General features: G+C 42.8%; 2 protein-coding genes and 1 non-coding gene across 3 annotated transcripts in view; all 3 read left to right on the top strand.

Annotated features, from left to right (window-relative positions):
- LOC114207994 (mitochondrial adenyl nucleotide antiporter SLC25A24) overlaps window positions 1-5,686 on the top strand; it is a 49,971-nt gene extending 44,285 nt beyond the window's left edge. The window contains exons 9-10 of the mRNA XM_028102086.2: window positions 1,254-1,404; window positions 3,593-5,686. Of these exons, the coding sequence (XP_027957887.1) occupies window positions 1,254-1,404; window positions 3,593-3,777 (336 nt within the window). The 3' untranslated portion in view covers window positions 3,778-5,686. The remainder of the gene's footprint in view (window positions 1-1,253; window positions 1,405-3,592) is intronic.
- Window positions 5,687-8,928: 3,242 nt separating this feature from the next.
- Window positions 8,929-9,062, top strand: LOC114208140 (small nucleolar RNA SNORA70). The gene has a single exon (XR_003608982.1). It is a non-coding gene; the product is annotated as a small nucleolar RNA SNORA70 (small nucleolar RNA).
- Window positions 9,063-9,107: 45 nt separating this feature from the next.
- Window positions 9,108-9,446, top strand: LOC148164495 (large ribosomal subunit protein uL16-like). The gene has a single exon (XM_088022929.1). The coding sequence runs from the start codon at window positions 9,123-9,125 to the stop codon at window positions 9,423-9,425; it is 303 nt and encodes a 100-aa protein (XP_087879055.1). The 5' UTR covers window positions 9,108-9,122; the 3' UTR covers window positions 9,426-9,446.
- The last annotated feature ends 10,715 nt before the right edge of the window (window positions 9,447-20,161 follow it).

Below are 20,161 nucleotides of genomic sequence, written 5' to 3' on the forward strand. Positions count from 1 at the left end.
GGACTCCAGGATCATGACCTGAGCCGAAGGCAGTGGCTTAACCAACTGAGCCACCCAGGCGCCCGCCCTGAAACTTTTATGCTATGTTTTCTCCTAGAAGTTGTAAAGTATTAGGTCTTCTGTTTAGGTCTTTAATCTATTTTGAGTTAATTTTTGTATATGGTGTAAGGTAAGGGTCCGACTTTATCCTTTTGCATGTGGATGTTCAATTTTCCCCACACCATTTGTGGCAGACTGTTCTTTCTCCAGTGTGTAGTCTTGGCATCCTTGTTGATCATTTGGCCATATATTCGAGTTTATTTATGGACTCTCTTTTGTTCCATTGATCTGTGTATCTGTCTTTATGGCAATACCACCCTGTCTGATTACTGTTGCTTTGTAGGATCTATGGAAATCAGGGAGTATGAGGCCTCCAAGTTTATTCTTCTTTCCTAAGATTATTTTGGCTCACTGGGGTCCCTTGAGATTCCATATGAATTTTAGGGTGGTTTTCTCTTTTTCTTTAAAAATTGCCATGGGGATTTGAGTAGAAACTGCATTGAATCCATAGATTGCTTTAGGTAGTATATTACTATGCTTGCGCTAACCAATAACAATAATTTCCCCCACATATTAGCATAGATTCTTATACTGAAAATATTATATATTTAAAAAGTAGATTAGCATATGCATTTATACAATTTTATACAATTATTTTCCGTCATTGCCTTCTAATGGAAATACAAGGATGTAGGATAATAGGGGGAAAGGCACAGCCTGGGGATCAGTACACTTGATTCTGCACCCTTGTTAAAAAAAAAAATCCACTGAGACTCATTTTCCTCATTTCTAAAATTGGAAGAATAGCTCCACCTCAGGGAAAGGACTAAATGAAATATAACATATGTGTAAAGTACAAAATTAGATGCAATTAGCAGAATTATATTGTTTTTATTAAACTCACCGTAGGAAATATTCTTGAGATACTGCATTGGGAGTGCTGTTGATCTTAACATTTGTTTAGAAGAAAATGAGCAACCAGTGCAAACCTCATGTGTTCTGAGTCCCCACGGGCTCCCCACCACCTGCCCGCTCTCTGCAGAGCTGCCGCCTCCTACAGTGCCTTCTGCTCCTGGGAATGGGCCACTTGATCTTGCAGCAGTGTGGCCCGTCTCTCGTAAGGACAAGAGTGGCTAAGGAAACGTTCATGCTGAGTGAAAGCAGTTGTCGAGGTAGTTGTTCACCGTTTCTCTTCTTTTCTGTTTCTCCGGCAGCTCCTGAAGTCCCATTGGCTTGATAATTATGCCAAAGACTCTGTAAACCCTGGAGTCATGGTGTTGCTGGGATGTGGTGCCTTATCCAGCACCTGTGGTCAGCTGGCCAGCTACCCCTTGGCTTTGGTGAGAACACGCATGCAGGCTCAAGGTGGGTTTTGTGGTTTTTTTGGTTTTTTGTTTTTAAAAAAGATTTATTTATTTATTTTCGAGAGAGAGCATGCAGCAGTGGGAGGAGGGGCAGAGGGAGAGAGAAAAACCCAAGCCGACTCTGCACTGAGCAGGGAGCCTGATGTGGGGCTTGACCTCACGACCCTGAGATCATGACCAGAGCCGAAATCAAGAGTCGGACGCTTACCAGACTGAGCCACCCAGGTGCCCCTCCCTTGGCTTTGATTACACTGTGTCCTGGCTTTTCTCCCAGCTCATTGATTAGTCTCTTTTCTTAAGACTTGCTGGCTTTTATTGCTATTTAGAGTATGTAGCCTGTGCCTTTCTTTTCTTTTTGGCTCTTTTGCTGGCCAGTCTCACTCACCCACTGTCATTTCTTTAAATAGTGCCCCTTGGGTATCTACAGCTCTATCTCCAGTCTCTCTTCCAAGTACTGACCACCACCCCACCCCCAACCAAGCCGTCACTCATTACTTAACGAATACTTCCAGAGCCCCAATGGTCAGGTGCTGGAAACTCTGCCAGATGCTAGGGTTAGAGCGGTCCACAAGTCAGATGTGGTCCCTGCCATTGTTGAGTGGAGAAGACAAACGGTCAACAAGTAAACAGTCTTGTTACACCACCTCCCCTTTGTTAGGGGAGCACAGAGCAAGGAGCTCTAACCTTACTTTGGGAGCCTGAGAACATTGTTATTTAAGCTCAACCTGGAAAGACAGGTGGGAGTTAGCTGGACAAAGATGGGTGGGCTGGAAAAATAAAGAGCATTCTAGCCTGAGGAAAAATATATGTGAAGGCACTGAGGCAGGAGAAATGGGGACTGTTTGAGGCACTGAATGATCATGTGGCTGGAGAGAAAAATGCAAAGTTAGTAACTAAGTATTTCAAAAGTATTCTCTCATTATCCATCACAGCCATCTTTGGCATTGATACTAATATCATCTGCATTTTACAGATGAGTAACTGGGGCAAAAAAGAGATTAAGTAACTTCCTTAAATTTTTACATTTGGCAAATAGTGGAGCTAGACTTCAAACTCAGGCCGTCTGATTGACAGCATCACCTGGCAAGCCGTCCCTTCCCATCTGCCAACTCCATTTCTGTCCTCCCGTGGCCCATAGAGCTGTTGTTTTTAAAGCCAAGGCCTGATCATTTTATGCTTGTTCAGAAATCTTTGTGACTCTCCAGTGTCTTCAGAATAAAATCTCAAGTTCTTAGTGGGAATTTCAAAGCCTGTAGTAATCTGGCCCCACTTTATTTCTCTGCCTCCCGCCGCTGGGTGGCCCTCTGTGTAATGACCACGTGGGCAGTCAGCTGCGTCCCCTAGCACATGCATGTTCCCGCCCCTGTCTTTGTTGTGCCAGCAACACGGGCTTCCCCATTCCCCCTTTCTTGCCTCCTGAGGTCATTTGCACTGCCCCAGGACCCTACATTTTCCCAAGTTCCCCAAAGTGTTCCCCCTGCTCCCCTTAATTCCCAGGATTGAACTATACTCTCTTTTCCGTGCGTAGTTAATGAGGAGGTGGGGCGGTGGCATTGCCTGGTGGTAGAAAGTGTGTGAAATTTGGAATCAGAAAGACTGCTCTCAGGTCTCCCCCTTACAGGCTAAGTGTACCAGGCCAGGTTTCTCCATCTCTCTAAGCTTCCAATGCCTCATTTATAAAATGGGTATAATACTTACCTCGCAGGATTGGTGGATAAAGTAATTAGCCCAGTATCTAACACATAGTAATCACTCAACAAATAACTGTTGTTATCATTGTTATTATAATTATGGAACTATCAAGTGCCATGCAGGGAGAATTACATAAAAGGGTACTTTCTTGGGCCCCTTGGGATAAATATTATCCTTTCATTATATTCTTGAATGTCATTCAGGATTGTAATTGTATATGGTAGTAATAACAAAACATTCTTGAATATTAAATTGGCCTGGTTTTGGGGTGCCTGGGTGGCTCAGTCGTTAAGCGTCTGCCTTCCGCTCAGGTCATGATCCCGGGGTCCTGGGTTTGAGTCCTGCATCGGGCTCCCTGCTCCGTGGGAGGCCTGCTTCTCCCTCTCCTGCTCCCCCTGCTTGTGTTCCCTCTCTGTGTTTCTCTGTCAAATAAATAAATAAAATCTGAAAAAAAAAAAAATTAGCTTGGTTTCTTTTCTTTTCTTTTTTTTTTCTAGCCATGATAGAAGGAAATAAACAGATGAACATGGTTAGCCTCTTTCGACGAATAATTTCTAAAGAAGGAATCCCAGGACTTTACAGAGGCATCACTCCAAACTTCATGAAGGTGCTCCCCGCTGTGGGCATCAGTTATGTGGTTTATGAAAATATGAAGCAAACTTTAGGAGTATCCCAGAAATGACATGTTGAATTTTTTGCTTTAGCATGATTATTGAAGTTTTCAACAATCTCTGGAATGACTTTTTCTCCTAGAATTACAAGCCTGTGGCAAAAGAAGTCCTATATTTCTCACAAAAAAAGGAAGAGCATATCAATGATTACTTCAAACATTTGGGCTCAATTTTATATATACAGAAATGTCAAAAATCATAGTTTTGATAAGCTCATACAATTTTGAAAAGGCCGCAAAAATTGTATTTTATCTTTTCTTATTAGTACCTTTCTACGCATCTATGCCCTGAGTCCTAAATCTGAAAAAATGTATTGCTCGAATTAAATATGTTTTGTGTGGTAATTAGAAATCATTAATCTTTATTTTGGTTGGTTCAAGTTTACGCCAGTTCCTTAATACATAAATGTCTTTTTCTACAAAACAAAATGATGAGAAAAACTTGAAACTTGTGTTGTTTTATGTATTTTGAATGTCTTTATAGACTTGTTAAAATTTCCTTGTAGAACCATTAATGGAAAATCATTGCATGAAAACATATCTTACAGCAGCCAAATAAGTATATGGCTTCTACCCTTATCTTTCTTGAAGCTGAATGAGAATGAACTTAAGTGGCAGAATTCTAGGGCATGCAAATACTCTAGTCCATTTGTATTTTTGTATAAGGAGGAGTGATGAAATAATATTTGTTTCAGTGGGCCTTTTTCCATTTTCCTTGCACTGTTACTTGGCTCCTGGAATGGCACACCGATTGTCAGTATATTACTGTTAAATTATCAACACAAGGCAACTTATTTGAAAGCTTCTATTTATTCTGTCATTGCTTTGAAAAGCACCGAGAAAAAAACCCTCTTATATCAGCTTCTTCTCTTGTCTTTGTCCTTTGTTTCCTACTTGGATCAGATTCTGTTTTAATCAGGAAAGCTTCTAGGGAGCAATCTTGGTAATCTGACATTTCTTAATTACATGAAGTAGGTTGATCATGGGTGAGTGACATTTTCATTTCCCCCACACTGTTGAATTTGTTTGAACCTGCAGTTCTCAATTTGGACAGCACAAACCTAGGAGATTAGTGCATTTTAATAGTGGTATGTATTAATATTGTGTAGTAGGTACCTACGTTTAAATGAAGGGCCTAAGTCATAAACATATACGTTCATATTCTCCCTTGCCCCAAGTTTTAGGAACATGTTACAATACAGAACATTTATAATACTGTTAACATATTTTTCATTTTACTAAAACGTTTTTGTAGTCAACCATCTTGTTTTGATTTGTGTGATTAGGACTTAGATATTTATTAGTTGTTGTTCTGTAGCTTTTTAATTTAGTTCCTAAACTCACGTTTGATTTCTAGTGATTTCTGTTACAAATTGCCAACATTTTAGTGAAAATCCAGTGATGTAATAGGCACTTACTTTATTTGAACCTACCTCTTATATTTTCTGAACCAAAGAGAAATGTTGAATTTGTGTTTGTGAAACATTATTCTAAAATATAGTTTTTGATACATTAGTTATGCCTGATAAATGTCTTGGTATTTTTATAATACCTGTGATAAACATGGGACTCTATTTTTTTCTTCAGGGTGGTTTATACTTTTGAGTAATCCAGAAATGACCATATTAAGGTACATGATTAGCTTTTTCTTTTCTTACTCATAAGAATTATGGGATGAATGACTAGAGTTTCAAGCTACTGAAAAGCAGTCACTGTTCATTATGAATTTAAATTGTTTGCTCTTTAACATTATAAGGTATGAATGTGACTTATCCATGCATCTTGTATCTTTTGAATGTATTTTTGAAAAAATCATCTTGTGTCTTTCGAAAAGAGCCCAGAGTTGAAGATGTTTATTTCCAGTCATACTGCATATGTACTTTACATTTATATTAAAAAAGCTATATATTTGTTTTAAAAATGACTTGTTTCCTCATTTGAAAAAAAATAGGCCACAAAAAAAAAAAAAAAAACAAAACCAACCAAAACAACTGTATCGTACAGTTTCTATCCCTGGCAGCAGTTTGAATAATCATTTTCACATCTGACTCCTGAACAGCGACAGCAGTTGTCTCTGTCATACATTTTGGCATAAGATAATGTTTCTCCTGATGTCCAAATTCCACATTTACTAGTTAGGTTTACACCCCCAGGGGTTCACAGTGTCAGGGAGAATTCAAATCCAGGGATTTCTTGACACAACTTGGTGGAGTATCGGTTTGTCTGGAAGCTGTGGGAAGCAAAGCTGAGTAAGTTTACTGGTAAGTGTTTGGACATTTTTTTTTTTTTTACACTGCAGATTACAATTAAATACAAAATCTGGTTTAAAAAATAAAAATAAGGAAAGTAAGACTGCAAAGAAATTTCTGCATGCCAGCTCAAATGCCCACCCGATGCCAGGAAGAAACAATCATCATGCTCTCCGGGACCCTTTGTTAGCAAAATGCTGCTGGGTTTATTTCTCAGTCTTGTATCCACACCAAGAGAATAATCTTCAGGCAAACAGGGATCGTATACTGTGCTCTTTTGTTCTTTGAGCTGTACATCAGGGCGTATGTATAAAAGTGTGGTGTGGTTTCCCTCTCCCCCGATAGGAATGTTTCCAGCCCTTTTATTATCGTGGAATTGGTGGTGGTGGTTGAGATGTGCACCACAGGAGGGTGGGTATTTGTGGAGAGGAGCAGGCAGCAACCCTCCTCTCCCTGCTTTGCCGTATGCCCTTGTTGGGAGAAGCATGGAGTGGATTGAGCTCATTTAGCCTGCTGTCGGGGAGAGTGTGCCCTGTCATGTTCCACCTGCTTTCTCTGTCCCGTGCAGGACAGAGCTGAGCTGAAGTCCAAGCTGCCCCAGCCTGGACCCACTGCTGCCTTCTGGCCCCAGTGTGATTGAAGATGCCCATTCACAGTCCTGTGGCTGGTGTTGGACATGGTTTTTTGTTCTTTGTGAGTTTTGTTTTTTGTGTTTTTTTGACTTTGATTTTTTTTTTTTACCAAATGTGCATGTTCCCAGGTTGTCAGTGGGCCCCTGGCCATATACTCGGCTGCTTGGCCACAGCCACTGCAGCACTGTTTGCTGTGAAAACAGAAGTACCCATTTATTCCATAAGAATGTATATGCTCATTTTTCATTTCAGTAAGGTATTTATTAAACACCTACTTGGTGTCAGACACTTTTAGGGGCTGAGGACAGCATTGAACAAAAGACACAGTACCTTTCCTCATGGAGATTCCCTAGAGGTAAGAGACAGAGAAGACACACAATGAGTAAAATATGTGCTATCGTAAATGGGGGTAAGTGCAGAAGGCAGTGCTGGGGTTCAGGCTGTAATTTGAGATGGAGAAGGCCTGGCTGTGAAGGTGCTATTTGAGTAAAGACCCAAAGGACGTACAGGAATGGGCCATACTAATGTCTGGAGAGGGCATTTCAGGCAGAGGAGATGCAGGTACAGGCCCTGCGTTTGGCTGGAGTGGCGCGGGGCTGGCAAGCGGGGGGGGAAGTGTGTGAGCAATGCTACCGCAGGAAGCATATCAGCTGAGCCTTCCTCCGTTTCTCAGTCTCCAGGATGCCAGGACAAGACTCAAATGTCTCTCCTCTAGGGGTGGGGCTTTTTTTTTTTAAAGATTTTATTTATTTGAGAGAGAGAGAGAGAGAGAATGAGAGATAGAAAGCACGAGAGGGAAGAGGGTCAGAGGGAGAAGCAGGCTCCCCGCTGAGCAGGGAGCCCGATTCGAGACTCGATCCCGGGACTCCAGGATCATGACCTGAGCCGAAGGCAGTTGCTTAACCAACTGAGCCACCCAGGTGCCCCCTATTTTTTTTTTTTCATGGTACAATCAGGTGGTAACTGCTGGTGAGGTATTCCCTCCCCTTTTCAGAATTCCCCACAGTGGAGTTCCCCTGGGTCAGGAGGCCTGGGCAGAAGACGCATGAGAGGTTGATTCGGTACAACTCTGTGGACAGGCCCTTAGGCTAAGAAGTGAACTGACATCCTTGTTTATAACTGATAATTGCTTATGATGTTACTCAATTATAGATTTGCCTATTTGGGGCACCAAAGACCATAAATATGGTTCTCTAATACAGGCATTGCAAGTATCAAGCATGCATAATTTCCGAGAGAGAGAGAGAGAGAGGGGAGAGGGAAAATAGATTTATGACTTTTGCAGCCTATTTCATGCCTTCGTTTGTTGAACTGTATAAATTATCTCTTTGGAAATAAACAGCACCGGCTTTGGGAACGCTAATACAATCAAGCTCATCCCTTCCTGGATGGATGGATAGTCACATGACAAATGGCCAAGAGCCTCAGCCCAGAGGTTGTATTTTCCAAGGATTTCTTGCCATAGTCTACCCTTTGCTTTACTGACTTCAAACAGAGGACTTACAAAACTCTAGTTTCTATTATCCAATGCAAAATGAAATAGGAAGGCTGTTTTTTTGCCTGTTGTGACAATAACACAGGACCAGTAAAATAATGACACCAGGCTTACAACAGCAGGGCTTTGAAGGTGCTGGTCATGGGAATTTTTCCCACAGCAGCCTGGTGACCACCATTTAAAAGGCATAAACTGGGGTGCCTGAGTGGCTCAGGCTGTCAAGAACCGCTTCTATAAATGGAGTCCTGGAGCCATGTTCCATTAGGGACATGGTGTACTATCCAGAGACTACCTAGCCCCAGCTACAAACAATATGCCAAACCCCAGACACAAAACGTTCCTTCCTATAAATGAAAACTATACAGTGGCGCCCTACATAAAACCTCTTCATCAAGTAGTGCCTCATGAAGTACTGAGCGTTTTTACTTAACAAATCCCATTGCCACAGTGATTACCAGTGTATTCTGTGTGTCTTTTCCTACACGGTGAAAACACAAGGCGTGAAGTATACTTATCCCCCATTATTATGATTAAAGTTGTACTTGTGAATTTTCTGCACAGAGAGCATTTTTCAGCTCTTCATACCCATGCAATAATTGATCCCAGTTTATGGCTGCCACTCAAAAATGATTGACATGTTCAAATAAAGTTAAGGGATTGGAAGCTGGATCCCAGGCCAGGCTATGCAGATATGTTTGTGCTCTCTTCTTTTGATTCCATTTGTCACAGTATTCTAGTTTGCTTTATGTTTTAAATGCTTGTTTTAAATTTATATAAAAGCACATGTCTGCAGCCAATTAAGCCGACTGTGCTCTTTCTCCATGGGGGCCCAGTGTGCCATGGCTGCAAACAGTAGCCTCCTTGGAAGTGTGTGCAGCCTGTTGATTGTATGGGTTACCCAAAGGGACCTTGGAGATAGCCCTTTCCAGTGGACACTGAGGTCTGACCTCATGCTATCTCCAATCTAGGCTGCAGACAAGTATGCGGGGTGCCTTTGGAACACCCCAGGGCACAGTGGCCAGGGTCCACATTGGCCAAGTCATCATGTCCATCCGTACCAAGCTGCAGAACAAGGAGCATGTGACTGAGGCCCTATGCAGGGCCAAGTTCAAGTTCCCTGGCCGCCAGAAGATCCATATCTCCAAGAAGTGGGGCTTTACTAAGTTTAATGTGGACGAATTTGAAGACATGGTGGCTGAAAAGTGGCTCATCCCAGATGGCTGTGGGGTCAAATACATCCCTAATCGTGGCCCCTTGGACAAATGGAGGGCTCTGCACTCATGAGAACCTCGGCACTGTCCCCTCCCTATTCATGCCCACCAATAAATCCTACTTCCTGTCAAAAAATAAATAAAATAGCACATGGACAGGTACCTATTTGAAAACATCAGTCCTCTGTTCTACCCCTTCCTACTCTAGTCCTGTTCCCTAGAAGTAACTACTTGTCGATCTGTTAGATGCTTCTTCTGCTATGTTCCTCCATAATCTCGAAATAAAATGTGTTTGCTGCTGTGTCCGGATCTATTGGTGGTGGACTGTTTTGGTTTGGTCTCCAAAGCAGACCACGAGGTAAGGGTTCCTGGGCAGGATGGGGAAGTAAGATGAGACAGGGAAGGAAGCCAGGAAAGGGTACAGCATGGCTCCAGGACTCCATTTATAGAAGCGGTTCTTGACAGCCACAAAACCCTGGCACAAAACGATTTCAAGTAACCAGCCTTGGCCTATATCCTCCACTAGGTGGCAGACTTCTCCCAGTTCTGCCGGCCGCAGGCGCGCGGGAGAGGGGCACAGCCTGTCTTCGCGCTTTCTCCCTTTGCGTCCACCTGGAAAATCACTGGGCTGTCTGGGGCCAGATTTAGATTTCCAGCACAAACCATCATTACCTTGGTTAGAGGAGTGAAGGTAGGGTCGGTCTGTTGGGATTCCAGAAGAGAAGGTGACAAAGAAGGTCCTTTATCTGTAGCACAGGAGAGAAAGGCTTGTTCTTATTTTTTTAGACAAAATTGAAAAATTCCATGTTTTTCAAGTCAAATCACAAACGATTGGAAAAACAAACAAACAAACACAAGTATTACCGGTCCTATGTAAGATTATAGTTAAATGTTCAGATATGAACGTTGTGACCATAGGAGATATTTTGAGATACTTGTTTTCATAGGGTGTTGAATCTTTTTTCATTTGCTTAAAATAATTTGAGAAGTGTACTCGTAATTCCAGCTTGAAGTGCAAGGGCAGTAAAATAAGTGTAAAAATAAAATAAAACAAACAAGCAAAATGCACCACAAAATTGAGTTTGCTCCATTCTCTTTTAGGTTTTTTTTATTTTTTAAAGAAGTTGTTTTCATTGATTCGTGTTGAATTTTCAATGTTTCAATCAATGTTGGTTTGTTTTTTTCCTTACACTCTGGTTGACATGTTTTGAAAGAAACACAATTTAGGTTTCAGATTGAGATAAACACGCTCTGGTGTATCCCTGGAACAATGAGCATCAGAAGAAGAATTTAATAAGAAAATCAGGCAACTCAATCTGTATTTTTGGGTTAATCTGGAGTATTCATGAATTCCATTAAACAGGTGGAAATATTTACAAATTTCGATCAGAGGAAAATAGAAATTAGGGTGGGGAAGAGAACTGTTAGATTCAGTTGTGATGTGGGTACCCCCTCCCAACAGAGTCTACCAGATGTTTACCTGCTCCCCCCACCCCGCCGCCTAATGGGAACTGAGAAAAGGTGCCAGGCCCTGGCCTCCTTTGCTTCTTCCTTTCTCCTTCCTCCCCCACACCACTCCTAGAGTGTTTTTAAGCAATTCTTCTTTACTTCCCAATTATCTCTTTCCTCTTGTTAACTTAGCATTAAAAAAAACTGCAGATGGGTCAAGCCTGCGTACCACGGCCTGTATAACTTTGCAAGAAAAGTGAGCAAAAATTGAAAAAGAAAGTCAAGGTGATGAAACTGGCCTTGTTAAATTGTTAAACTCCTTCAACCCGGCCTATAACTGTGATGAGCTTGATTTCCCTCAAATTTCGCAGAAAAAGGTCTGTCCTCGAAAAGAAGACACAGAGGATCCAGAGCTGAGACCTGGTGATATTCTGGCCAATTTTTTAGCCAGTGGTAAGATTTTCTCATCAAATGATCACTATTTAAAACGAATAAAAAAGATTCTTATAAAAATGAGAAAGAAAATGAAAGTAAAGATTGAGATTATAAGGCTTGTTCACGAGAATAGAGCATAGTGATGTACTGGGAAGCAGGTTAGTTTTAATTCTTATTATTGTTTATTTTGAATTGGGGATATGATTTTTAGTGTGTGATACTGATTCTGAAATCTACTTGATAAACACTGGTTAATACTAATGGTTTTCACCCGGTCTCTCTTTTTAAAGCCCTAACACAGTGGCTAGAAAACTTAGCAGCACAATAAAACCACGTGGGTGGGGGCCAGGAATGGATTTTATTTATTGATTTTTTATGTTTTTTCCCCCAAATTTTTATTTAAATTCTAGTTTAACATATAGTGTAATATTGTTTTTTTCCCTTACACGTTGTTTTTTTCCCAGTGCTCATCACAAGTGCCCTCCTTAATACACACCACCCATTTAGCCCATCCCCCAGCCTTCTCCCAGGAGTGGCTTTTAAAAGTCTCAGGCCATACTCCAGACCATTTAAATAAGAATCTCTGGGGGTGGGATGTGGACACCAGAATTTTTAAAGGCGCTGACAACCCAGATGATTCCAATGTACAGCCAAGGCTGAGAACCACTGCAAACTGGTTTCCATATAAATGATCTTATGAATGGTTGAGATGAAAGGATATCATATCAAGAGGGTGATGCTCTCCAGTGCCCTCCTATGGAGAGGAGACTGGGAAGGAGAGCTGACAGCATTAGCTGACAGATGAGTTAGAGGTTTAACAGAAATTGTTGAGTCACGTTTCTGAACCAAGAGAGATAGAATGATGAAGCTGCCTTTTATTGAAATGGGGAGACTGCATGAATCCCAGAAAAGGTGGGGCCGGGTGGGGAGGTGGAGAACTGGGTTTGGGACATATGAAATTTGAGATGCCTATGAGGTAGCCTAGGCAAAAATTCAAGAGGGCAGTTCTGGAATCCAGGTTTGACATACACATCTTGGAGTCTTCAGCATGGAGATGGCATTTAAAGCCAAGAGATCGGATGGTTATCTAAGCAGTACATGTAGGTAAGGGGGAGGAGATACGGGCTGAAGACCAAGGCCTGGTGCAGCTTCCAGTGAGAGGTCAGAGTGATGAGGAGGCAGCAGTGGTGAGGTAGGAGGAAAGCCAGAATGTGGGGTGCGTTGGAGGTCACGTTAGGTAAGGCGAAGACTGAGAACGGACCCTTGGCTTCCACTCCATGGAGGTGGCCAGAGGAAGGAGAGGAAGAGAGGTGCGTGACAGCCTAGCAAATCCTACCACACCACACCAGATTTTCTCCAGCAGTATTTAACATCAGATAGCTCGATTCATCGAGGGTTCAACAGAGTATCTCAAGGGTATGAGAGCACCGAGAGGAAGGGAAGGTGGCGATCCCTTAGGACTTGGGAATCAAAGTAGCATAGCGGGAGGGGAGACTGTTGCATAGAGAAGGGTATGGGTTGATGGCCCACAGGTCCTACAGGATCTGAAGAACAGAGGTAGTGGGAATGATTGCAGATAACCTGGGAGGAGAGAGCTTGGGCCAGATTGAGATTTTGAGTTATAGCTCTGACAGAGAAACAGAGTGGGGTGAGAACAATTTCTAGTGATCTAGCTACTTAAAGTCTTCAATGAATGAGAGGGAGTAACCAGGAAGTAGGAAAAAATGTTGATGACAAGGGGAATGAGTGATCAAAAGGCAGGACCTTGGTGGAGCAGGCCTTTAATGAGAGGGTGCATGTGGACAATGGTCTCGAAGTTGAAGAGATCAGTGAGGAGCACCCATATCCACCCCCTCCACCCTTCAGAGGGCCAGGGGTGTCCTCATGGGAGAGGTAGGCTCTCCAAGGAGAGGGAAGGATGGGAGAGGCAGGGTGTGGGGTTACAGAGCTTTCTAGGCTAAGGTTTTAGGGAAGCTGATGAGGGGGAGAATTTAAGATATGGGAAGATGATGAGCAGAAGTAGGAATGTGAGCAGTGTTGATGCCTGCCAGTGTCCCTCCCCTGTCAGGTGGGGGCTCTTTGGAGCTTGTGTGCCCAGGGGTGCTGTGGCCAGAGGCAGAGTTCTGCTTGCTGGCTGTCACAGAGGGGAGTAAGAAGGCAGAGCTGAGAAATTCCATCCTGGAGGGACAGCAAGTCCAAACTGAATCATCCGTCCACATTACTAAGAAAGTATGAGGCCATGGCACCAACCTCAAATGTCAGGGTGTGGAGGAACCTGGAAACTGAGTGGGAGAAATCATGGGATGGGCAAGCAGGAGAGGGCCTAGGAGCATCCTGGAGACGGAGTGATGACCTGCTTTTTTGTGCCATGACTTTTCAAATCAAGCCCAGCGAAGTCTAGCGTGGGTGGGCACGGTTCGTTTACAAGGGCAGGAATGCGATGAGCGGAAGGCATGGTTTTCAAAGAGTAGTAATTACTACACAATGACAAAATTGGAAAGAATGAAAGGAAATTAAATGTTGTAAAATAGGCTGTGCCTTTTGAATCAAGAATAGCCACTTAAGCTGTTTGGTTATGTAATATTTCATTCATTAGGCATTGAATTACCTCTGGCTGTATGTACTGTTTCTGTGAAGTTAATTTTTATTCCATTATGAAAGAATTAATCAAATCCAGTGAAAGAACATCTGTCCTCATTGCTATCTACAGGAGGAGGGGTGTGAACCAAAAGTCTTTTTGTGGTTTAATATTTTTGATTTCAGCTTAATAAAGAAGAGGAGCCTGGGGGATAAGAAAAGAGGTCAGGTTTTGCCTTTTCCTCTTGAAGTACATAAAGAGAACAAAAAGAAGTTGTGAGACGTAGACAATTGTAAAGACATAAAATCAACCCAGAACATACTAGATGTTGATGGGAAGCACCAGCAGCAAGTATTCATGGTATCACTGAGAACTGAGCAATCAATTCAGCAAGTTTTTGTTGTGTGCTAAATACATCAAAGAGCCTTTGCTAGGCATTAGGCATATATAAAAAAATAAATAATATGTACTTCTCAGAGCTCGCAGTCTGTTATAAAGACAGACATGAAAAAAAGAATATGAAAATTTCCATATAACATGGGACTCCTGGGTGGCTCAGTCAGTTAAGCGTCTGCCTTCGGCTCAGGTCATGATCTCAGGGTCCTGGGATGGAGTCCTGAATCGGGCTTCCTGCTCAGCAGGAAACCCGCTTCTCCCTCTGCCTGCCGCTCCCCCTGCTTGTGCTCTCTCTGACAAATAAATAAATAGCATCTTTAAAAAAAATCCATATAACGTGGGAAGTGCTAGAATCTATTTTTTTTTTTTTTAAGTAGGCTCCACACCCAGTGTGGAGCCCAATGTGGGGCTCGAACTCACTCTGAGACCACGACCGGAACTGAGATCAGGAGTCAGACACTTAACCAACTGAGCCACCCAGGCGCCCCTAGAATCTAAGTTAATTAAAATTAATTTTTAAATGACTAGATGTCGGGAATGGAGACAGTATACTGTAACGGAGAGAATGCTGGATTAAAATAGAAAACCCGGGTTCTCGCCCCGGCTGGGCTACTAACCAGCTGAGTGGGCTTCACCAAGCTCTGTGTGGAGCTTTCATGTCACCTCTGAAATGAGTGAAGTTCTGTGCACTGGTCTCTTTCAGCCTGAAAACTCTATGATGCAAGGTGTTATAAATTTGGTAATATAAACATATAAAAATAAAGACCTTTCCTAAAACAGTTGGCCTCAAGTATAACTTAGGTGTTTGGTTTTTGGAATTTTTGCTTTGTATTACCTTTAAGAATAAATGTGTGTTCTTTAAGAGTAAATGTATGTGAGAAAGAACTTTGTAGACTCTTGAGGTAAAAACGGTCAACTTTCTGTTTATTAATAATCATGCTAATTTTCTTGACCCAGAGATCTCACATGTTCTCTCTCTGTGTCTCTCTGTCTCTCTCTCTCTCTTTTTTTTGATATATTACCCCAGAGTATGAAATCTTAGCAGAAGGGGGACCAAAATTAAATTAGCTCCTTATCTAAAGATTTAGATGCCCTGGTACAAACCTCTCAAGGATAATAAACTAATCATTTCCCTATGGATGGTGAAATTTGGTTTGCATAATTATTTCCTCATGATTTAATTGAAAATATGAAAGATTAAGCACACAGATACCAGAGACTCTAATACAGGATAACACATTTCCATCTTTTTGTCCCTCTAGCCCTGGCAACCTGTAAGGCTTAAATGGAGCTAGAAATGCCTGTGAAAGACGGGACTGAGCTGGGACGTGGAGTTGGGGCATTCTAGGGTATATGGAAGCGCTAGATCACTGGCCATGTGACAGAGGCCATTTTCCAGGGGTCTGTGGAGGCTCAGATTTCTCCAGTGGCTGCCTGGAGGGGGCATAACCAGGAAGTGTAAGAGAGTAAAAGCCCTAGCAGGTGGACTTCTGTCAAGAAAGAGAAGAGGGGAAGAGGAAAGGCAGCCTTAGGTTGCTTGTCTGTCCTCCTCCCATGGTGTTCCAAGATCCAGTGGTTTCATATGGCCTTTTTGGAGCATCCTGTGAGACCCAGCAATGAGCTGTGTTGGTTGCAAAGCTGTGGCCAGCTCAGTAACTCCCCTCCATGCATTTGCTCTTCCTCTCTCCCTCAATGCAGTGCTGGCATATGGGCTTTTCCTGGGGTCTGTCTGAAGGTAGCATCTCACTCAAACATTTATCCCATATGGATAACCAATATCCCTGACAGCTTTTTATCAAACTCTTCATTTTTTTTTCCACTTTGAAGGTGATTTTGGCTGCAAGTAACAAAAATTACAATTTAAAGTAGCACGGTCAGGACTTGAGGGGGGCAGCTGAGGGACTTGCTTTGGGTGCACATTTGGGAGGGGGGCACCAAAAAACAGTAATACAAGATTTATACCATTTTAATGTAGTGTTTTAAAATATCAGCTTTAATGAAAAAAATCCATGATGAACAAAATATCAAAATTTTAAATGAGAACAGAATTTGATCTTGCACTTGCTTGGTTTACTCACTTTCTCCTAATCCTGACCTTTAAACAATAAGAAATTCCTATATTACATAAGGAGAAATCTATAGGAAGAAAAGGGCAGGCTCCAGGCATGTTATAATCAACAGCTCAGTTGTGTCCTCTAGGACCCAGATTCCTTTCATCTTCTTTTCTGGGGTCTTCTGTATCAGCTTCAGCCCAAGGCTAGTTTCAGCATCCGCCAAGGCTAGTTTCCCATGAGATTGCTACTTGCGACAGCATTCCAGAAATTACGTTCAGAGGTGACTATGTGCAGAGCCAAAAAAGGGACACACCTTTGGCAAAATTCTACTTAGTTGTGTTTTGGACAAAAAAAAAAAAAGGGGGGAGCTTTTGTGTGAGTTAATTCAATGAGAGGTCTTCATCTCAATACCCAGTTTAGCTTTCCTGAGGGAGACTGAGTTTTGGGGATGAGAATAATGATGGGAAAAAGGGAGAGCTAATTTTGTGATTTGGGGGACACTTCAGGGAGAGCAGATCTGAGTGGGCTCTGGGAAGCTAGAGAAAATGAGAGTACTGGGAACTTTGTGGGGGGGACCTTGTGCCAGAAGGGAGGGAAGGAAATGAGAGAGAGGTACAGGGAACGGGGGCTGAGGAAAGCTTCTGGACAGTATGTAGGACCTGCCCTGCTCCCTCCCCACCCCTCAGGGATGTTTGATAAGAGTCCCATTTCCAGATAAGCCTAAGCTGTCATTTGACCTTCAGGATGGGGCCATTCTCTCAACTGCTCCAGTGCTATTTACATGGAAACCTGGGGACACTTTCCAAGCTGGCTAGGCAGGGTTCTAAGAAAAGTGATAGTGCTGTGTGTGTGTGTGTGTGTGTGTGTGTGTGTGTGTGTGTGTGTTTCCGTCTCTGATGGCACTGAGGACTCACAGCATGAAAGCCTCATCCTCCTTGTCTTCTGATGGGACAGCCCAGGTCCCATCTTCTTTTGGACGATCCTCTCTTGATTACCTGTCACAATGAGTTCGCTGGCCCTTTGTAGGCTCAGCATCATGACCACAGTCTGGGGCTCACTGGACCCATGCTGACAGCTTGCTGATCTGATGGAGGAAGGTCTTTCCAATTTGGAATGATGCATCTGGCGTTGTTCTTAATCCATCACTCCAGTCATTTCTCCCCATGCGTGGGGGGCGGGGGTGGTGGGAGGAGGCAATTATTGATTGCCTTTGGGAGGCACTCATACCTGTGGCTCTGCCAGCCACCCTCCACTTTTCAGTGTCTTTTGGAGCCACCTGTTTATAGAACAGACTTATTTTGATCTGCTTTCTGCTATATACCGTTTACCCTGACCCAGTCAGGGAGGCCTCTGATGGCTCAGCTGGGGATGAGGGGTGGGTGCGGTAAGTCATTGTAGTTTTACATCTAGGCCACATGCTTCAATCCAGTTATGTAAGTAATAAAGCTGCCTGATTCCTTTTCTTTCCCTCTTTTTCAATAGTTCTGAATTATTGGCCCTTAAAATCCTAAAAGAGGAAAGAGGAAACATAAAGAAAGAGGGACATAAAGAACCTCCTTCCATTGGAAACTTTGTTTGCTCATTTATTCAGTAGATATTTATTAAGTACATACTTGGTGGGCAGTATGGTGCTAGGTGCTGGGCATGTTGTGGTGACTAAATCCAGCATCATGGAGGCGATATCCATTGTGTGTGTGTGTGTGTGTGTGTGTGTGTGTGTGTGTGTGTGTATAGTCAATAAATAGATGGTCTCCAAATTAGTTTATTACAAATGTTAAGGAATTTTACTGTGAAAGAAAAGTGCTGTAAGAATCACTGTTGTTGGGGCGCATGGGTGGCTCTGTCAGTTAAGCATCTGCCTCCTGCTCAGGTCATGATCCCAGGGTTCTGGGATGGAGTCCCACATTGGACTCCCTGCTTAGCCTGCTTCTCCCTGTCCCTCTGCCTGCCACTCTGCCTACTTGTGCTCTCTCTCTGTGTCAAATAAATAAATAAATAAATAAACTCTTAAAAAAAAAAGGAGTCCATGTTGTTGCTCAGGCAGATCAGCCTGCCCTCAAACAGCCTCAAAGACACCGCCAAACCCCCTGCAACATCTCTCCCACAAGGCACAGGGGCACTGCACAAAGTGAGCCTTGGCAATACCCTATGTGTCCCCAGGGTAGATATGCAAGATACACTCACAATGGTTCTGGGGTACAGAAGTATCTTTAATTAGAGATGTTAAATTGCCAAATTAAGAGAAGAGGGAACAACTGTCAAAAAAAAAAGTTGAAGAGAGGATCATATCAAGGATATAATTGCTTAATAACCCCTGTTGTACTCGTCTAAGAATATGAGCAGGAACAGTCTTTTTGGTCTCTAAGTGTCCAGAGCAGGTGTCAGGCTCCTCCTGGACATCAGAAGCAGTTCTGAAGCTGTGCTCTCAAGCATGTGGGTATGGAGAGAGGGACCCATGAGGCCAGGAGAGCCTCCTGTTCAAAAGTATCTTTCTGGTGTTCCCACTAACAAGAACTTTCTCTTGGTTTACAAATAACCCTAATTCTTAGGGTTCAATCTGTTAATAATTTGTTTCTTAGTATAAATATCTGCATTGGGATACTAGGAATTAGAGTTGAGGAATTAAGGGAATAATAATAATTATTATTGTTTTCAGAAAATCTAGCAAACTGATTCCATGAATTAGCTGATAAGGATTTTTTGAGGCTGGGACTATTATTATTCCAATGGATTTCAAGAAGATTTGCTTAAGGTCACAGCCCTCTTAATTGGTAGAATCATAATTGGAACCCAGAATATTCTGATTTCAGGGTCAAGTCAATGCTTAAGTCTCATTATATCTCATTAAGTCTCCTCCTTCCTTATGGGAAGGAAGGGAGAGATCATCTCTGCAAGGCCAGAAAGCAATGTAAAAGGGTAATGGAATAATAAGGATAATATTAATAGAGATACCTCCTGTTTATTGGGTACCTACTCTGTGCAACTCATCTCATATATGTCATATCCTTAACCCTCTCAACAACCCTACAAGGAGGGCCTTGTGATCCCCATTTTACAAATGAGAAAAGAGAGGCTAAGAGGGGTTGCATGACCATAGTCAAAGCTACACATCTTTAGGGGCAAGAGCAGCGTGGATTGTCAGGCAAAGGGGTACCACCTGAATTCCATCACCAGGGTCATAAACTGCTGGTGCTGTTTGGAAGACATTTTGTTGGAGGCAAGAAGGGGCCTCAACGTCATGATTCTGGCGTAAACCACCTTGGGAAGCAATTGAGACCCAAGAACTAGAATTCTCTGAAGTTTACTTTCCTACTCTGAATTTGTTATGTTTCTGTATCTAATTAGCCCAGAACTATATTTAGAGATTAATCTGCATATCTTCCTTAGGGAGTTTTGGGCCCTACTACGGAAACTCAATTTACATATGTAGCCTTGGAACCTGGAGGGAAGCTTGGGGAGGAATGGTAGGAGGAGAAACCTCATAGACTCCGATCTCTGTGGCTGTCTGAGAGTGGGCTAGTCTGGATATGTGTCAACTTTGCCACATCTGCCCCAGACTCCCAGTTTCTCCCCAAAAGGCCTAGAAATCCCCAACTTGCTTGATGTACTCTGTCAAGGTTATCAGAAGACACCCCATCCCAAAGCCACTCATGAACATGAGCCCCTGGGAAGTATGGAGGGTACCATGACTCTCTTTTTAAAAAATGCACTAACTTCCTAGGGAGAAATACAATCCAATGGTAGCTTTTCGTGGGGACTGAGCCCAGAGCCCAGAGCCCAGAGCCTCAGGTGTTTGTTGCCAGAGGCTACAGTGAATGGGCTCCAGTCACTGTTGCTGCTGGTGTCTGAGCCCAAGCTCCTACAGTGGTCCAACTACTGCCTCAGCTCCTTCTTCAT

Source organism: Eumetopias jubatus, unplaced genomic scaffold (assembly GCF_037043125.1).
Source record: "Eumetopias jubatus isolate StellerSeaLion01/CBP00866 unplaced genomic scaffold, mEumJub1_p1.0 scaffold_4, whole genome shotgun sequence".
Taxonomy (NCBI): domain Eukaryota; kingdom Metazoa; phylum Chordata; class Mammalia; order Carnivora; family Otariidae; genus Eumetopias; species Eumetopias jubatus.